This window comes from Stomoxys calcitrans, chromosome 1 (genome assembly GCF_963082655.1).
Source record: "Stomoxys calcitrans chromosome 1, idStoCalc2.1, whole genome shotgun sequence".
NCBI lineage: Eukaryota > Metazoa > Arthropoda > Insecta > Diptera > Muscidae > Stomoxys > Stomoxys calcitrans.
This window is the reverse complement of record NC_081552.1, coordinates 45169112-45186971: the sequence shown is the minus strand read 5'-3', so window position 1 is coordinate 45186971 and position 17860 is coordinate 45169112. Positions and strand designations below refer to the sequence as shown.

The 17860-nt window shown below is 38.1% G+C and overlaps 1 protein-coding gene across 1 annotated transcript; it reads right to left on the bottom strand.

Annotated features, from left to right (window-relative positions):
- Positions 1-11255: 11255 nt before the first annotated feature.
- LOC106093408 (serine-rich adhesin for platelets) lies at positions 11256-13554 on the bottom strand. The gene is made up of 2 exons (XM_013260464.2): positions 13449-13554; positions 11256-13386 (listed from the first exon to the last, which is right to left on the bottom strand). Exons 1-2 carry the CDS (start codon positions 13469-13471, stop codon positions 11256-11258), a joined length of 2154 nt encoding a protein of 717 aa, XP_013115918.2. The 5' UTR covers positions 13472-13554.
- Positions 13555-17860: the final 4306 nt, after the last annotated feature.

The window sequence follows — 17860 nt, the reverse complement described above, 5'->3', positions numbered from 1 at the left end:
AATTCGTGAAGAGAGTAATGTATCTGAGTGAAGTATACTTTACGACTCTATTTTGGAACCATGCGATTATATTATATTTCGTAAAATTTTGATAATAAGGCAGAGTATTCTGTACAGCTTTTCGGGCGGAAGGCTGTCAAACTCCATTTAAAGAAAAACGTTGGCTAAAAATAGGAGGAAAAGTAGTACTCTGCTTATAGTAAGGAAAAGTGCATAATTTTTGTATGTTTATTGATTTCAATGGTTAAACCACGTTTACACTGCTTATTAAATCCGGATGTAATGGCTGGATCATCTGCTTTCCCTTTATAAAATCAGCTGACGAGAGCCTTAAATCCGGATTTAATAAGCAGTGTAAACGGGGTATTAGTTTTTCTTTATTTATTTGCGAAAAAATAGATTAAAAAGAGAAAACAATAAGTGCAGATAAAAAAAACGTGTTTTGGTGTGGAAACAAAACTTAAGATTGCAGTCAAATTCAGCCTGCAGAACAATTACCGCGACTATTCCGAAAGCAGAATAAAATACCAACCCTTAAACCGGATTCAATGAGCAGTGTAAACGGGACTATAGAAAAATATGACATGTGAAACTTTCACTTTTCATCTTTAAGCCTAGTACTGACCATGACATAATACCGTTAGCGTACCGTTACCAGCTGAGTACAATTTTTCTCGCAAAGTGCACTATCTGTCAGGTAGTGGCAGTTGTCCAACAACAAAATATGGAGTGTACTATCTGTCAAAATCAGTGATTAGTGCAACCCTGATTTTGAGTATGTTGCTAGTTCGCACCATTTTTCGTTGTTTGTGTATGTTATGCTTCTTAACTATAATACACACACACAACCAAAACTCGTTGAAAGATAGTGCACTTCGCGAGAAAAAATTGTACTCAGCTGTTTACGGTACGCTACCTGGTAATGATGATCTTTCAACGAGTTTTGGTTGTGTGTGTGTGTGTAATATATTGAAGCATAACATACACAAACAACGAAAAATGGCGCGAACTAGTTACATATACAAAATCAAAGTTGCACTAATCACTGATTTTGGCAGATAGTGCTCTCAACATTCTGTTTTTGGGCAACTGCCACTACCTGTCAATTAATATATCTTGGGACCTATCCTTATTTTAATAACATTTCATGACACAATTTAGAGGCAGCGTCATTAGGTCAATTAAGAGGCAGCGTCATTAGGTCTGTTGTAAGTACATCCTTTACCCTATTTTGCTTTTTATTTTGAATTAAACAGCTGAATTTCATAAAACAGCTATTCAATGCTGCAAATATCTGCTGGAAAAAATAATTTAGAAGAAATTTGCAAACTCTCAATTACCAAACACTTAAAATAGTGCTCGCTCTCACGCACTCTGCCGTTCTCTTCTGCTGGCAAATAAGTACGCGAACGACTTCCAATAACAATTTGTGCAAATTTGCACAAATTTTTGAGTACGCACATATTATGTTTGATGAAATTAAAGCTCGGTTTAGGCCGAGTTTCTTCTTCTGCGGTTATAGCTTATCGTATGAATATTCTTCTGGATAAAGGAATTTGTTTTCTGAATACTTGCTCATTGCTTATCCTTATAAACCTTAACCGGTAGATGGGTGGCCGTTAGCAACTTATTGTCCCGATAAATACAGCTGTGTTTTGTTTAACGATTGTTGCGTACTATAATGGTGTGTTTGCGAACTTATATAGTAACAATTTGCAAAAGAGTAAAGGCCAAAACAGAATGAGCGCGTTGAGCTTTGATTTTGAGCGTCGCGTTGCAAAAATTCAACTCTGCACACAAATTCTCATTCATGACTTAATTATTACCGTAAACAGCTGAGTACAGTTTTTTCTCGCGAAGTGCATTCTCTGCCAATGAGTTTTGGTTGTGTGTGTATTATAGTTAAGAACCATAACACACAAATAACGAATAACGATTAGAGAGGGCCTTATCACAGATTTTGAAAGATAGTGCACTCAATATTTTGTTGTTGGGCAACTGCCACTACTTGTAAATGAATATATCTTGGTCTTATTTGTACAACAACCAAAAATCATATGCCATCATACGCCATCTTGTCATCAAGTTGATCGTCGTTTTGCCAACACACAAAAATAAATTTGTGTGCGTGTGTGTATACGTGTGCGTAAATGAGCGGAAAATATGGGAGAAAGAAGATAACAACAAAGAGAATGCAAACAAAAATCTGACATCTTAATGCCGCCAAACTTGGCTGGCTGTTAACAGCTGTTCGCGTGAGACCACCTTATTAAATCCGCCTTGGCTGCAACCGAAAATTTCGCTGGAGGTGTATACTCAGCTTAAAGGTGGTCTCATTTGTACAACAACCACGAATTATATGGTGTAGTCTGCCATCTTGCCATCAAGATGTTGTTTCAAAAATTACATTGTTCTCAATACAGCCAAAGAAACGTGCGCTCGTGTGTCAGGTAAAATGAGAGAAAGAGAAATGCAAACAAAAAAAAAACCTGCAAAAAATGGAGTGGTTTGCTGCGAATGTAAGCACAGAACTGGCATCTTAATATCGTCAAACCGGCCGGCTGTTTTCAGCTGTTCGCATGAGACCACCTTAATAAATCCACGTTTGCCGCATGGTGAAACGATACATACTAAGTGAGAAAATCATCCTACACCCCCTATTATTCAGAAATCGAAACGAAGAATGAAAGAAAAATAAAAAGAATAGGCACTGACCCTTGATGACATTTTTATTGGCACATTTGACATCCTCAATTTTCATGGGGTCTTTCCATTTTTGCTTCGGTAAGTGTATTAGTAGGTATCATATAGTGTAAATCACTATTAATCCTTTTTGTATTATTATTTTTATTGTGTTTCGTTCTTCTGTTTTGGCGAAATGTGAGTTCCTTTTTCTTGAAATAATCTCTGGTAATATGAATCTTTTATTTGGTGTGGTTTATCTTAGCCTATCTACACTATGACATTCTTTTGAACTACTCAAAAGTCATTAATGTCGGTGATTTTAACTGCGATTTATTTAATGTATCGAGGTCTACCTTATTGCGATCTGTTTATAGTAGGCTTGATCTATCTATTGTACATAATTCTAGACCGACCCATTATGGTGTTGCCAATGGATTATCATCTGTAATAGATTTAATGCTCGTAAGTGATGGCTTGATGACCTGTTACTCTAATCAAGTTCAGTGTCCATCCATTTCTCACCACACACTTATTTTTTCATCTTTTAATATCATTTTGACCGTTTTTGAAGACATAATAGAGTACCGGGACAATGGAAATATTGACTGGAACGGTTTTATGCAGTGCTTATCTAACTTTGATTGTGCAGCCGTCTTTAAGACTTCTTCGTTCCTGTTCTAAGAAGAGGAATGCATAATGATAGCGGTGATTGGATGAAGTGCAGGAAGATTTTGTCTGCTCACAATCTTAGAGATTTATGCTAAAGTGCATATCAAGAGCATCGTACTCCTGAGAATTGGAAAACTTTTTGCAAATATAGGAACAAGGGCCAAATCCGTTATACGAAAAGAAACTAATAGATATTATTCTGAACGATTTGGTAGTTTAGATTCCAAGGGTTATTGGCGCGTTCTTAAGGGTTCTGGTTGCTTTGGCGATGATAGTCTAGTGTATGATGATGATGTTGATACGGTTGAAAATTTTTTTCGTTCCGGTGTTCGAGCTAAACGATCTATTAATATTGATTTTGAATCATTTCCCGATATTGCAGATTCAGTTTCCTTTAGTTGTGTAAATATTGATGATGTTGCGGTAGCTTTAGGAAAAATTAAGGCTAAGTCCATTGGTGTTGATGGTATCTCTATCAAGTTTCTTAAACATTTATTTCTCTATACTTCTGATTTGATTTTGCATTTATTTAATTCTATTTTGACTTCTTCGGTTTTTCCTGATGTATGGAAAATTTCGCATGTATTACCAATTCGTAAGTCTTCTATTATTCGTGGTCCTGATGATCTAAGACCTATTTCAATTCTTCCAGTTCTTTCTAAAGTTTTCAAACATATTCTTAAAAACCAGATACTGTTGGGTGCTGGGCATAAAATAGTTGGTTTCCAATATGCGTTTCGATCAGGTGACAGCACGACATCTATGCTGCTTCATCTTACTAAGTCAATATGGAATGGCTAAAATAATGGAAAAGATTGTGTCCTTTTGTCTCTTGACTTGACTAAGGTATTTAATTCTATTTGCTTTGGTACTATGGTTGAGAAATTAAGGGATAACTTTAACTTTTTTAGATCTGCTTGGAGGCTTGTTATGTCGTATATGTGCAGTAGATCATAATTTGTTGATTTTAATGTAGCTCGATCTAGCGTTTTTCCCCTTCCTTCCGGTGTGCCGCAGGCAACGGTTTTAGGACCTCTTCTGTTTATACTCTACATTAATGATTTTTCAAAATTCCTTGGACTTATCTTGAAAACTTTTCTTTTTGCAGACGATATATATCTTCTTTTTGTGTGGATCGTGGTTTTAGCAATATTTTGGAGACGAATATTAATGTTTCTATAGGACGAATCTTGTTATGGTCTAGTCTTAACTCGCTTTCGATCAACCCTTCAAAAAGTAAGGCATTACAGTGTGGATCCCAGACGCAGCCTGGATTTGATATTTTTGTGGGAATGTGGAAATAGTGATTGATTAAGACCTTAATTTCGGTTGTCATATTGACTCTCTCTATTCTCGTGTTTTTGGTATTTTGCGTCGAAATATTTTATTCTTTTACAAAGTTATAAAAAGTGGAACCGGTAACACTGCGTAGATACTTAAATTTTTCTCGCTCGAGAAGGAATACTCAGATAAACTTGACTCGTATATTTAGGTCTGTTGTCAAAAGATCGTTCTGTATTCGTGTGACCAAGTGTTTTCCAACATTGCCCACCGAGCTAAGAATCTTTTCATACTAGAATAATGCTATTCGCTTAAAACTTGTTAACTTCTATTCTACAGATTAAACTTTGAGTTGTTGCTTGAATCTTTCTGTATTTCTAACATGGGACTTGTTCAAAAATCCAACAGTTCAAATTTTCGCATAATCTTTTTATGGCTGGGCAGCCAATTAAAATGAATGAGGCTAAAAATCTTATATCTTTTTGTAACTGTGAAGTATTTAACTTTTTAATGTTCATTTAGGAGTATATATCGTTGTAATACTTTTTTTGGCTTATGTGTTACTATTAAGAATAAATAATTTTTTATTGCATGATATCGATAACTTACCTGTACAACTTTGCACTATTATTCGATCCAAAACATCTGACTTGCACTGGATAAGACCATGATTCTCGATATGACAAAGCGAGTTATTGACGTCTTTAAATAACCAGTGGCCACCTTGTTCCCGCGGCAAACAATCTTTTTTGTTCGGTAAGGATTGGTGTTCTGTTCTGCTTTCGGAATAGTTGTGGAAATCTTTATTTGTTCCGCGAGCGGAATTTGACAGTTATGTTTATTTTCACACCAAAACACGTTCTTTATATGCACTTATGGTTTTATTATTGGGTTGCCCAAAAAGTAATTGCGGATTTTTTAAAAGAACGTTAATGCATTTTTAATAAAACTTAGAATGAACTTTAATCAAATATACTTTTTTTCTAAAGCAAGCTAAAAGTAACAGCTGATAACTGACAGAAGAAAGAATGCAATTACAGAGTCACAAGTTGTGAAAAAATTTGTCAACGCTGACTTTATGAAAAATCCGCAATTACTTTTTGGGCAGCCCAATATTATTTTGCAAATAAATAAAATAAGAAAAAGAAGAAATGAACTCAGAATGCACTTATAAGGTGAGGTCATGTGAACAGCTGAGTACAAGGCTTGAAAACACAGCTGTGATTTTATAATCAAATCTTAAAAAGATGTTCTATTTGATCCGATATTCCACACATAAGCAACAAAACAGTGTTCTAATGATGAAAATACAAATATAAACACATTTGAAGAAGATAAGTTGTCAAACAACGTTTATTTCTAAATCCACTTTGACATTTCAATTTACGGCTTCGCAACTCATGGTAGTTTCGGTATATTGGTAGATTGTTGTTGTTGTGCTAATGACGCTACCTCCTAATTGTACCGTGAAACCAATAAAACAAAAATGATGCTCACAATGATGTTAAGCGTTGCCATTAAAATTTATTTTTGTTATTTTCCTCACTATAAACTGAGTACTACTTTTTCACCTATTCTCCTTCAGCGTTTCCCCGACGTTTTTATATGGAGTTTGATAGCATTCCACCTGAAAGCTGAACAGAATACTCGGCTTAAGTGGCATTACCCCAGTAATTGTACCCAAGCTTCCCGTTAGAGTTTTGCAACCACTAATCTGTCAACATCAGCATTTGTCAGTAGTTTTGGCGGCTGGATTAATCCGCTGTTTGGTGAAAATATGTGTAAATATACGACTACCTAACTTTGTATTTAACAAATAAAAACATACTCTTGATATGTATAATACTGTGTTAAATGTATAATATTAATATTTTAGTTTAACAGATGCAAAAGCAACAGTAAGTGTCGCAAAACCTATATTATGCTTTAATAATAAATAAAACGTATCATTTGACATATAAACGAAATAATTTTATTAGCAAAAAATACTTAGAGAGGAGGGAGGGTCTGACGTCGGAAAACTTCAGGCATACCTCAGGGGCAGGTCGGAGGAGACTGCCCTCCACGAAGTGGTGCGAGAAGTCGAGACGTCTCTCCAACTTAAGAAGTACGCGATGGCGGCTTTTCTGAATATTGAAAGGGCATTTAATAACGAGGAAATGGGTCGATAGTCAACGCCTTGAACCGCAGGGGTCCAACTAAGTTTCTTCTGTGTGACTGTATGCTACGTGACAGGGCTATCAACGTGGACTTCGGAATAATGTTGGCGGGCGATAAGGGGAACGCCTCAAGGGTGGGGTGTTGTCGGAATTCGCTTTCCCGGGAGGGAGGAATGGGAAGCGAACCCTGTGCTTGAATAGAATTACAACTCGGTCTTTATAGATAGCTCCAAGTTAGAGACGGGGACAGGATTGGGGCCATACTCCGATACACAAAATATCTGTACGTCGGTGAAAATACCGGACGAGTGTATGTTCTTTCGGGAAGAGCTCTGTGCCGTAACGATAGCCGCAAAGGAAATTGTACGAAGGGATTTAGTTTTCGAAATCAGTATATGGCGGCCCTCAAGGCCGTGGGTTCTAAGACAGTGAGGTCGAGGTCCCTGAATTGACCCCAGTTTCACGACATAGTGCTCACATGGATTAGCGCATACGACGGCGGTTTATTAGCGCTTACCCCCTACACTCTTTTTGTAAATTCTTTTTATCACACTGGTCACTGAGTGAACTCATATTTTCATAGTAGGCTACCCATTTGTGATAAATTTTATTTCGTTGATTTTGTTTTATTAACGCAATACATTATAAAGTAGAATATGCAGAACGAACGCTAAGTTGCCCACAAACGAAAGACAGCCTTTCAAGCAATAGTAGCGCTGCCTATAGCAAGTAGTGGGTTTGTGCATGCAGATCTTCCAAGCAGAGGAGAAAGGAAAATTAAAATAAAAGGTTTTTGTATATAGAAAATGGGGTCCAGCTTTGCTCTTTAGTGCCATCTCTGAACGTATAGTTTCTAAGTCGAAGGAGCAAAATATCTGGGTTCTCACTTGGAAATCGTGAAGGTCTAAGGACTGGTCTAAGGTTCACACCGCTGTTGCAAAGCGTTTTTAAATATACTGTCTATTAAGTTCCCTATTCGGAATATTGGCACCAAGGTTGTACTCGGAATAAGGAACACGTCGTGCAGAAGGAATACTGGTATAAAAAAATCCATTCTGTATACTATAGTTGTTGATGCAAGGCTGAGGTCCAGATTATCCGGAACCGAGACTAATTAGAATAGATGCAGGTTCTCCGAAAATCGCGGGGCATAGGATTAGGAAGTGGATATTGTGTTGGAGGAAAATTAGAACTTGGTCTTCACTGACGGCTTCATGACTGGTGGTAGAGGTAGACTCCTGCTTATGATATGGGTGTGTCGCGGAGAATAGCAAACTCAATCACGAATCATTCGAAGACGTAAGAAGATCAATCCTATGGACCAGGACGAGCTTGCTCACCTGTGGCAGCTTGACGAGGATCGCTACCTCCACATGAAAATGTAGCTACAACAACAACGACGATCGTTCCTGTGGACCGGACCGAGCTTGCATGCTTCATCATAGCCATAGCATAAGTGCCACATTTTTTCAAGCTGTGTATCTTTTAGGGAATCCAGTCATTGAAAGTGTGTGCATTTACCATCCTCTTCTTTTCCCCGTAGTAGATGGATAGTGACGCAATCGGTGCTCAACCGTCTGTATACTCTCTTCATCACCAAAAAGCCTGCAAGCCCAAAGACATGCGCTTCTTCTTCAATTTCTGACACATATTGGGTTGCCCAAAAAGTAATTGCGGATTTTTCATATAGTCGGCGTTGACAAATTTTTTCACAGCTTGTGACTTTGTAATTGCATTCTTTCTTCTGTCAGTTATCAGCTGTTACTTTTAGCTTGCTTTAGAAAAAAGTGTAAAAAAAGTATATTTGATTTAAGTTTATTCTAAGTTTTATTAAAAATGCATTTACTTTCTTTTAAAAAATCCGCAATTACATTTTGGGCAACCCAATAGTTTCGAAAGTTTTTTTCCACTTTATATTTCTATCGAACATTTGATTTTCCTCTTTTGCGTGTGCCGCAATGTTTACATTCAAAAGACTGGAACTTCATTCGTTCTGGCAGCATGATCTAGCCAACGCAATCGTAAAATGGACTCCCTTATAAATCTTGATAGCAGATCGAAATCGGCCACAAGGCAGCATAAGCTCTCGCCCTAATTGTGCGGTCAACGTAACAACCCATTTGAAAAACTTACAGCGGTGGGTTAATTAATTCGGTGGCTTGCTCAGCACTTATCTGCGATCCATTCCTGGCTAACTCTTAAGACGGCTCTTAACGTGCCACCACCTGGATGTAGTAGTAGTAGTTGTAACCACATTTTCACATGGAGGTGGCGATCCTTGTCAAGCTCCTGTAGGTGAGCAATTTCGTTCCGGTCCAAAGGATCGATCGCCATGGGAACCAGCGTGGCCATTGGTTATTTAAAGGCGCCAATAACTCGCCTTGTCATATCGAGCATCATAGGCGCTCAGTATTTGTGCAAGAGTCGGTGCGCCCGACCTCTCACTGAGACTCTCCCCTCGACACCGCTGATTGTCTGCGACTGCCGTAGCAGCTACTCCGTATAGAGCATTCCACTATTTGCAACCTGTGGACGCAGCTAAGCTTCCCGTAACAGCAATTACTACCACACAGATCGGACATCAATGTTTCAGCTTGTGTGGTGCTCAAAGCTATCCCGTGCCGTCCCAAGACCACCTGGATGTCCTGGGAACCAGCAAAGCCGGAAAATTTTCATGATTTCAGAATGTGTTCTACATTGCTAATCAGTCTTCATTACACATGGCCATATGTCGGACTGTAATCGTTCATCGTAGTAGTTCTGCCGTCTTATAGGGCTGTGATATCGCGAATACGCCGAATTGAAAGATGCTAATCTCCTGCTCAGAAGCCTAATATGATTACATAATTCCCAGGAACTCAATTAAAACTCCTGCCCAACCTGCACCTACTCTTGCATACAAAAGGTGCAGAAGAAGGTTGAAAGCCCCTAGCCCACAGCTTCCAGCAATGTCCAATTATTCAAGAAAAGAACACTCTCCTGGTAAAAATTCTGCAACAACCAAAAACAGTGCCGCCCAGCCGCATTTTCAGCCCCTAACAGAATGTAAGAAGGCCTCATACAGGGTACTTGATTAAGGTGATGTTCTAAGAAGCTCCAGGTAAAGGCATTCAGCCCAGTACTGCCTCCCCCTCTGGGAAAACAACGTCCAACCCATCAATAACGCTGCATACACCCAGCCGCAATCTCAGCCCGACCGGAGTAGTGTCCACAGTTCGAGGAACACTAGGTTGAGCTAGGTTAAAGGACACGCGCCTAGCAACCGCAGGTGCCAACCGCTTCACTAGGATAACTCTGGTCCATTGTGTTCGTCCTAGAAAGAAATGAAATAGGAGTAAATAGGAACACGAAAGACATTAAAAAAAGATAAACATAAAAAGCCGGCGCAGAGACTGAAAGAAGTCTCACCGACTAGAGGGCCGCCCTTGGGTGCTTGGGTGCTCACAATGGCTCTTGCCACCGCTTTCTCCGCCAACTCAAGATCCCTTGTGCTATCAAGCACAGTGCTGATGGTTTGAGGCTTAAGACAGGCTCGGCATAGCGCTCCCAGTTAGTTCTCCTAGGATTCCTGTATGGTGAATCTTCTTCGCTGCACTCCCAACATCAAGTATGGCAATCAGCGCCTTATTCTTGTCAGCGAGATCCAAAGCCTGATGCCATAGGTGGGCGCATTTGGTTCCGTTGAACCATTCTTCGACGTTCGTTCTACTGTTTAGTCTCTGGTCAAGAATCACGCCATTTTGGGCAGGTCCCTGAAGACACAAAGCTTCCTCCTTATGGTGAATAAGCATTGCCAGGTGTATGTGGTTAGGGAAGGAAGAAGTGCTGGGTAATTTTGACCAAAAATTGCCTTGTGCCATTCCTCGAGTGTAGATCGACCAGAAAACTTATCGTAGAACAACTGAGCCCTCTCTAACGTTCTGAGGGGGGAGCAGCTGCCTAGAGACTAGATATCCATACACAAGCATTGGCTGAACCATCGCAGTAAGCATACAGTGCTCCTTCCCGGCCTAACTCCTTCCTATCGACTTCAAGCGGTAGTGTTCATTCAGTCCAGTTTTGAAACTCTCCTGGATTTTCCTTGACAAAATTCCCATGGTGTTTCGAAGCTTTGGCAAGTAATAAGCTTTTTGTTTTTTTCCAGTTGTGGAGCGATCAAAAATCTTACTTTAGCAAAGTTCGCACATACAAAGACCCCATCCAGCATCTGTCAGACATATTTCTAATTCCCAATTCCTTTAAAGGTAAATAATGATTTTTTGTACATAATTTTATTTTTTTTAATATTAAAATCTACCCATCTGCTAATCTTTTAAAAAACAACATTTAATACCATAAGTTACAATTTTCCACAAATGATGAGAATGTGGAATACTTCTAAAAACAACATGAACACAAGTATAATAATGTTTTTTCTTGCTATACAGTTACATTGCTATAAAAATTAATATAGACTTTGCTTTAATCTTCTGTTAAATCGACCACATATTCCTCGTTTATAGTGTAACATTTCTGGGCGTTTTCATCTTTAACATACTCCGGATTTATTGCGGCATCCTCTACTATGTTTTCAGTTTGCTTATTAATGTTTTCTTCATCGGTTGTAGTAATATTTTCATCATCCTTAACATTTTCTACTTCTTTTTTGCAAGAGTTTTTCTCCATATGCCTTCTTTCGTCCTTTTCTAAAGCTAGCGTGGGTTTCAAAGATTTTAGATCATCTTCTCGACTATTACTTATGTTATGTTCATCTGAAGTCTGTTCAAAATTAAAATTTTCTCTCTTAACGGTTTTCATCATGGTTTCCCCTTCGACAACATTATCATCTTTTATGGGATTCTTCTCTACACTTATGAGGGAAACATTTTCATTTGTATTTTTCACCTCTTCAGAGGAACATTTAATAGTTATAGAAGAATCATTGAGTATGTCGTCTTCTTGCAAAGTGCAATCAGAATCCCTGGGAATTCTTGCCTCTTCAGGACTGCTCTGGCCTTCATTTTCTGCACAATTTCCAACTTCAATATCTTTCTTTGCTACCGTGGGGCAGGAAGAAACGGTGTTCTGAGATAATTCAAACTTTGCATTATCGTTCTCTTCATTATTTGTAAACGTGCTTTCTAAATGTATTTCCATGGAGTCCTTGGGCTTTTCAGTACTATTTTGGGTTTTTACAATGCTTAACTCTTCATTCTCCTTACGATGTTTATCTGCTTCAGCATCATCCTTTTCCATCAATTGAGTTGTTCCAGCGGATTCCTTGTATATTTCATCTATTGTATCAATGGTTTCATCCTTCTGTTCATTTGTAATTGTGATCTCAATTAGTTTTTCTTTAAATTGCTCTCCTGGGGGTTCCGTAGACTCAACCTCTTCCTTTTGTATCGCTAATGTTTCTCTAACGCTGTTAATTTCTGCAATTTTTGTCATATTTTCCTCCACTTTCACTTCTTGGCAATCCGAATCAAACGATGAACTGCTTAAAATGGACACATGCACTATATTTGCGGAATTCCCAAGCGAAACATCCGATTCCTCCAGGGAAATGTGTGAGTGGACACTTTCAACATCATCGTCATCATCGCTGGCACTTGTATGACTTATTTTCTTTTTCCTATTTCGCATAAGCTCCCTAGCACTAGCTAAGCATTTCTTCTTACCTAGGCTAGTTTTCCCTTTATCCTCATCTGAAGACAAATTAAAAGTCAATATGCCATTTTCATCCTCTTCAGCGGAGGAAGAATTGAGTGTAACATTTAATTCTCCTGAATCACTGCTGTGATAAGTTAGACTTAAATCGCTGGGAATATCTACCTTCTGTTCCTCGTTCTCCTCACTTGCTGCCAATTCATCTTTGAGTATATCTGTCGTGGGTGGCTGATTGGTGGGTGTTTGTAGCAAATTATTCATATGATTGTAAGCCATGGCTGCTGCCAAAGCCATATTAGGATTCATGTAAAGCCCTAAATTGCCATCCATGGGCTCTGCAGCATATAATTCGGAATAATAATCCTCCTGGGCCGTTTCAATATTTAAATGCTTTTTGTTTTTATGCTTTTTATATTTTCTTTTCTTCTTTCCATTGCCTTCCTCGTGGGAACATTCTGATGATGATGATTTGAAGGAGGAACAAGATGTTGATGACAATGTAGTTGGTGATGATTCGCGGGAGGATATTTGTTTCTCACATTTTTTCTTTTTCCTCTTCTTGAGTTTTTTACTTTTCTTGCGATACTTTTCATCCTCACTAGAGCTGGTGCTAGAGCTATCTGAGTCCGAGCTGGACTGTGAAGATTGAGAACATTTTCGCTTTCTTCTTTCCTTGCGATGCCCACGATACTTATGTCGTTTGCAACGTGCTAGTGTATCATCATGTTTGTCATTGTCCAAATCTTTAAGTTTTCTTTGGCAATTTTTATAGTTTTGATCATGCTGGCGCTTATTGTGTGTCATCACTGAGTTTATGGTGCGTCCCAGAAAATCCTTATTGGGCTTGGGCCCTAGAGGATTCTTTTTCCGTTCCTGTATTTGGGGCATTTGGCTGCGATCTTTTTCCATTTGCATTTCCCGCATTATTTCTTCCACTGCTTTTCTGCATATACATAGGGACAAGTTAAGGACTTTTAGCCATAAGAGCCTATAGATGGTAAATACCTGGTTAGTTCTGCCTCATCCATTTTGTTTAATCTTTGGAATGAATATGACAAATAATTTTTATAGTTTTTAAGTCGTGTAACTTTGGGGGACAAACAAAAATATGAATTGCAGCTGTTTGCATGCATGTATAGAATGTATGCGCTCCTCTCTTCGTGTTATAGTTTGTCGTAGAAATTATAGATGGCGCTTTTTTGTTTTTGCGGAAAAAGACTTTTCTGGATTATTCGGCTGTTCACGTGAACATCTGCTAAACTCAAAAATATGTGAAATAAATAAATGCATTTTCACACTAATGGCTTAAAAGGAAAACTAAAAACAATTAATTCTAGTGTAATATGAATGTTAGATTGAGATAGTACAAAACATTTCATGTACTTATGTTTAAAAAAATTATGATCTTTTTCTAAAGATTTTCACAACAATTACGAAAAGTGAACAGAATACTCTGTTTAACATATAAATTTGATGAACATTTTTAACAGAAATAGTAAAAATGCTTCTGAAATCTAAAATTTGAAAAATTATAAGAAAAAGGGGCCTAGTTGGCCCATTAGTGTGACATTAGGGCAACATAAATGTATTTTATATACCAATTTTCAACTCATATCAGATTGGTGCTAAATATGTGAATTTTAGGATCGGTCAATATGGGACTATGGCTATTTAGAACCTATCTTGTTGTTGTAGCCACATTTGCATGTGGAGGTAGCGATCCTTGTCAAGCTTTTATAGATCTTGAGCAGGCTCGTACCGGTCCGTAAACAGAAAAAAAATTAAAAACTTGGTTCAATTAAGAAAATTGCATATTTAATTAAAAATTTTGCTGAAATCGTTCCTATAAAGGAATTTGTGTTATTGATTAACAATCAGGATTCACTATTAGTGAATCCTGATTAACAATTTTGCAATTTGGATTTATTTAACCTCACAAATCCAATCAAAGATAACCCTCCAAAAAGCAATTAATTGAAAGTTGCCCTTATGTTTTAAACAACTTTTTACTGCTTTAATAAAAATAAATAATTGATATTTTTACGTGAATAACAAAATTTATATTTCATTAGATTACATCTTATACATAAAAATCAATTTGTGTTTGTTTGTTTGTGTGTTCCTTATAGACTCAGAAACGGCTGAACCGATTTCCTTGAAATTTTCACAGATGGTGCATAATGATCCCGTGGTGAAAATAGGGTACTACATTTTTTGATATGTGAAAGGGGTACGGACCCTCTCCCTTACCCTAATTTTTAGAAACGCCATATCTCGGAGATGGATGGTGCGATTTAAGCGACATTTTGTGTGCTCTCATATAGTACCCTAAAAATAAAAATTTGGTATCCAAATTTCGGATGGGGTACCTAGGGGGCCGCCCCACCCTAAAAGCTACCAAACAAATATTTAGACCAATTACGACAATATGGGACTCAAATGGAAGGTATTTAGGATAAGAAAACGTATCTGATATCCAATTGTCGGACCAAGTGCTAGGGGGACCACCCCTTCCCCCAAAACACACCCCAAAAAGGACTTATTTACTGGCTATGGGACTCAAATGAAAGGTTTTTAAGATTAGAAAACGAATTTGATATCCAATTGTCGGACAAAGTGTTTGGGGGACCACCCCAACCCCCAAAAAACACCCAAAAATCGGACAAATTTACGACCACAGCAATATGGGGCTCAAATAAAAGGTCTTTGGAAATAAAGAAAGAACGAATCTGATGTCAATATTCGGGAAAAGTGTCTATAGGATCACCCCACCCCCATAACACCACCCAAATAGGAAGTATTTGCTGACCATTGCAATAAGAGGTTTTTTAGAACAGAACACGAATCTGATATATGTATACTTTCAAAGCCAAATCACTGTAGGGCCGCCCCATCCCCCAAAAACAGCTCCAAACCGAACATGTCTGCCGACTATGGAAATATGGGGCTCAAATGAAATGTTTTTGGAAGTAGACCACGAATCTGAAGTCAACATTCAGGACCAACTGTCTAGGGGACGTCCCACCATCATAACAACCACCAAATAAGACGTATTTGCTTACCAAGACAATTTGGGTCTTCAAGACAGTGGAGCTCGATATTCATAGTTTTTAGGACCCATACCCCAAACCGGACAAATTTGCTGGCTTTTGCAATAAGGGATTTAAGTGAATGGTATTTGAGATTAGAAAACGAATTTGATATACAATTTTGAGGCCAATGGCAATATAGCGTTCAAATAAATGGCAATGGCAATATAGCGTTCAAATAGAGCACGTTGCTGATATATTTTCAGTGCTTAGTGTTTGGGGAACCACCCCACTCCCCAAAACACCCCTAAATCGGGCATATTTACCGACCATGTCAATGTGGGGCTTAAATGAAAGGTATAGGGGGCAGAGCAAGAATTGGTACACACTTTCGGGACCAATTTTCTGGGGGTCTACGCCTTTCCCAAAATACCCCATAAACAGCAATTTCTTACAGACCATCGCAATATGGGGTTCAAAGGGTATTTGGGAGTAGAATACGAATTTGATATCCAAATTTAGGACAATGAATTTAGGGCATCAGCCCTTTCCCAAAACACCCCCAAAAGGGGGGGGGGGGGGGGGGAGTTTAAATGAAAGGTATTTGAGATTAGAAAACGAATTTGATAACCAATTTTGGGGCGATGTGTTTGGGGGACGCCTTATCCCCTTAAACCAATGGCAATATGGGGTTTAAATAAATGGTATTTGAAAGAGCACGATGCTGATGTTTTTTCAAGGCCAAGTGTCTGGGAGACCACCTCACCCCAGAAAACGCTCCTAAATCAGACATCATGAGAATATCGGGCTGAAATAAAGTATTTTAAGAATGGAGTACACCCTACCTCCAAACTTAAATTCGTAGACCAATAAAGATCATATGGGATTCCGATAAAGGCACTTATATTGTTAAACTGTTAGTCAAGCGATATACTATTTTCGTAGCATGGTATTTCCCTAAAAGCTCTTTAATTATCGAAAATAAATATTCCACGGAAAATTTTGCTCCATATAAAGTAAAAGAGGGCGCAGCGGAGCGGGTCCGGTTCAGCTATTTGCATATAAAATATGAAATATATTCCTTAAGACCCATATTCACAAAACATATTGGAGCCTTTCAGTAGGTTTATTTGAAAGATTTCCCTTAAAGAACTGTCAAATAAACCTACTTTAAAGTGCAATAAGTTTTGTGAATATGGCCATGAAAATATAAATATATTTTTTATATAATGACCCCGGATTCGGAGGAAAAATTGTCGTTTCGATTATTAAACTCTCTTCATTGACGGGGACATGGTCTGTCAAAAGTATCATAAAAAAATTAACTTATAAACACATTTAAAATGAATCGTTATAAATAAATATAAATATAAATAATATTAGCATTTTGCGTACAGTACCATGAAATCCAGATCCACATATGTTATCTTCCGTCCTCAGCGCCGTTTTCTTAGTCAACATATCTCTATATGGTTAATAAACTCCTAGATTAGACAATATTATTAACATTTATTTGTTATATATACCACGTTTCTATTCTACAACTTCCTCCACGTTTCCATTTTACAACTTTCTCCAATTTGTTGCGTTTAAAATCTGTCCATTCTCTTTCTTCACATTCTATTTTTTTCCGCTTTTCGCTATTTCAGCGTAACGTTTTCACAATATTTTTTTTTACTTTTTATTTGGAGCATTCAACTATCTGCAACCGATGGACGAGTCCGGTAGATCGCAGCTAAGCTTCTCGCAATAACGAAGAACACCACACAGAAGCTCAGTGTTTGAGCCTATGTGGTGCTCATAGTCATCCCGTGCCGGGTTAATCTATCTTAGACACACTGTGTTAGTAGACGAAGGATTCTATTGCACTTTATATACCACATTTTAGTCAATTAGTTAAAACTCGTATCAACTAAAAGCACGTTTACACTGATCATTAAAACCCTTTTTTAATGACTCAATCATCGATTTCCTTTATAAAATCAGTTGACGTGTGCCATAAATCCGGCCCTTCGAATTTTAAGCGGACAATCGGATTAGTTTAAGTTGAAGCAAGATGTATTAATTTCCATGTAGTTGCCCAACAACAAAATATTGAGTGCACTATCTGCCTGCAGGACCGTATTATGGTCAGGCAGTCTAAAACAGATCTCAGTTCCTGGGTTCTCAATGTTAACCCCACAGGCCCACTCTGTGCTCTAGCTTTGATCCATCCGTGTAACATGATCTTCCAGATGGCAATACTAGGGTTCCGTCAATCCAAGACTATGCTTCGGGCAGCAGTGCTTCGCATTCGACTTCAAGGTTCATCTCAGGTATCCGATCGGAAATCACTTCCCTTCCTTCCAGGTTTCCTATCGTCGCCTCGATTATACTGCGTTCGTATGA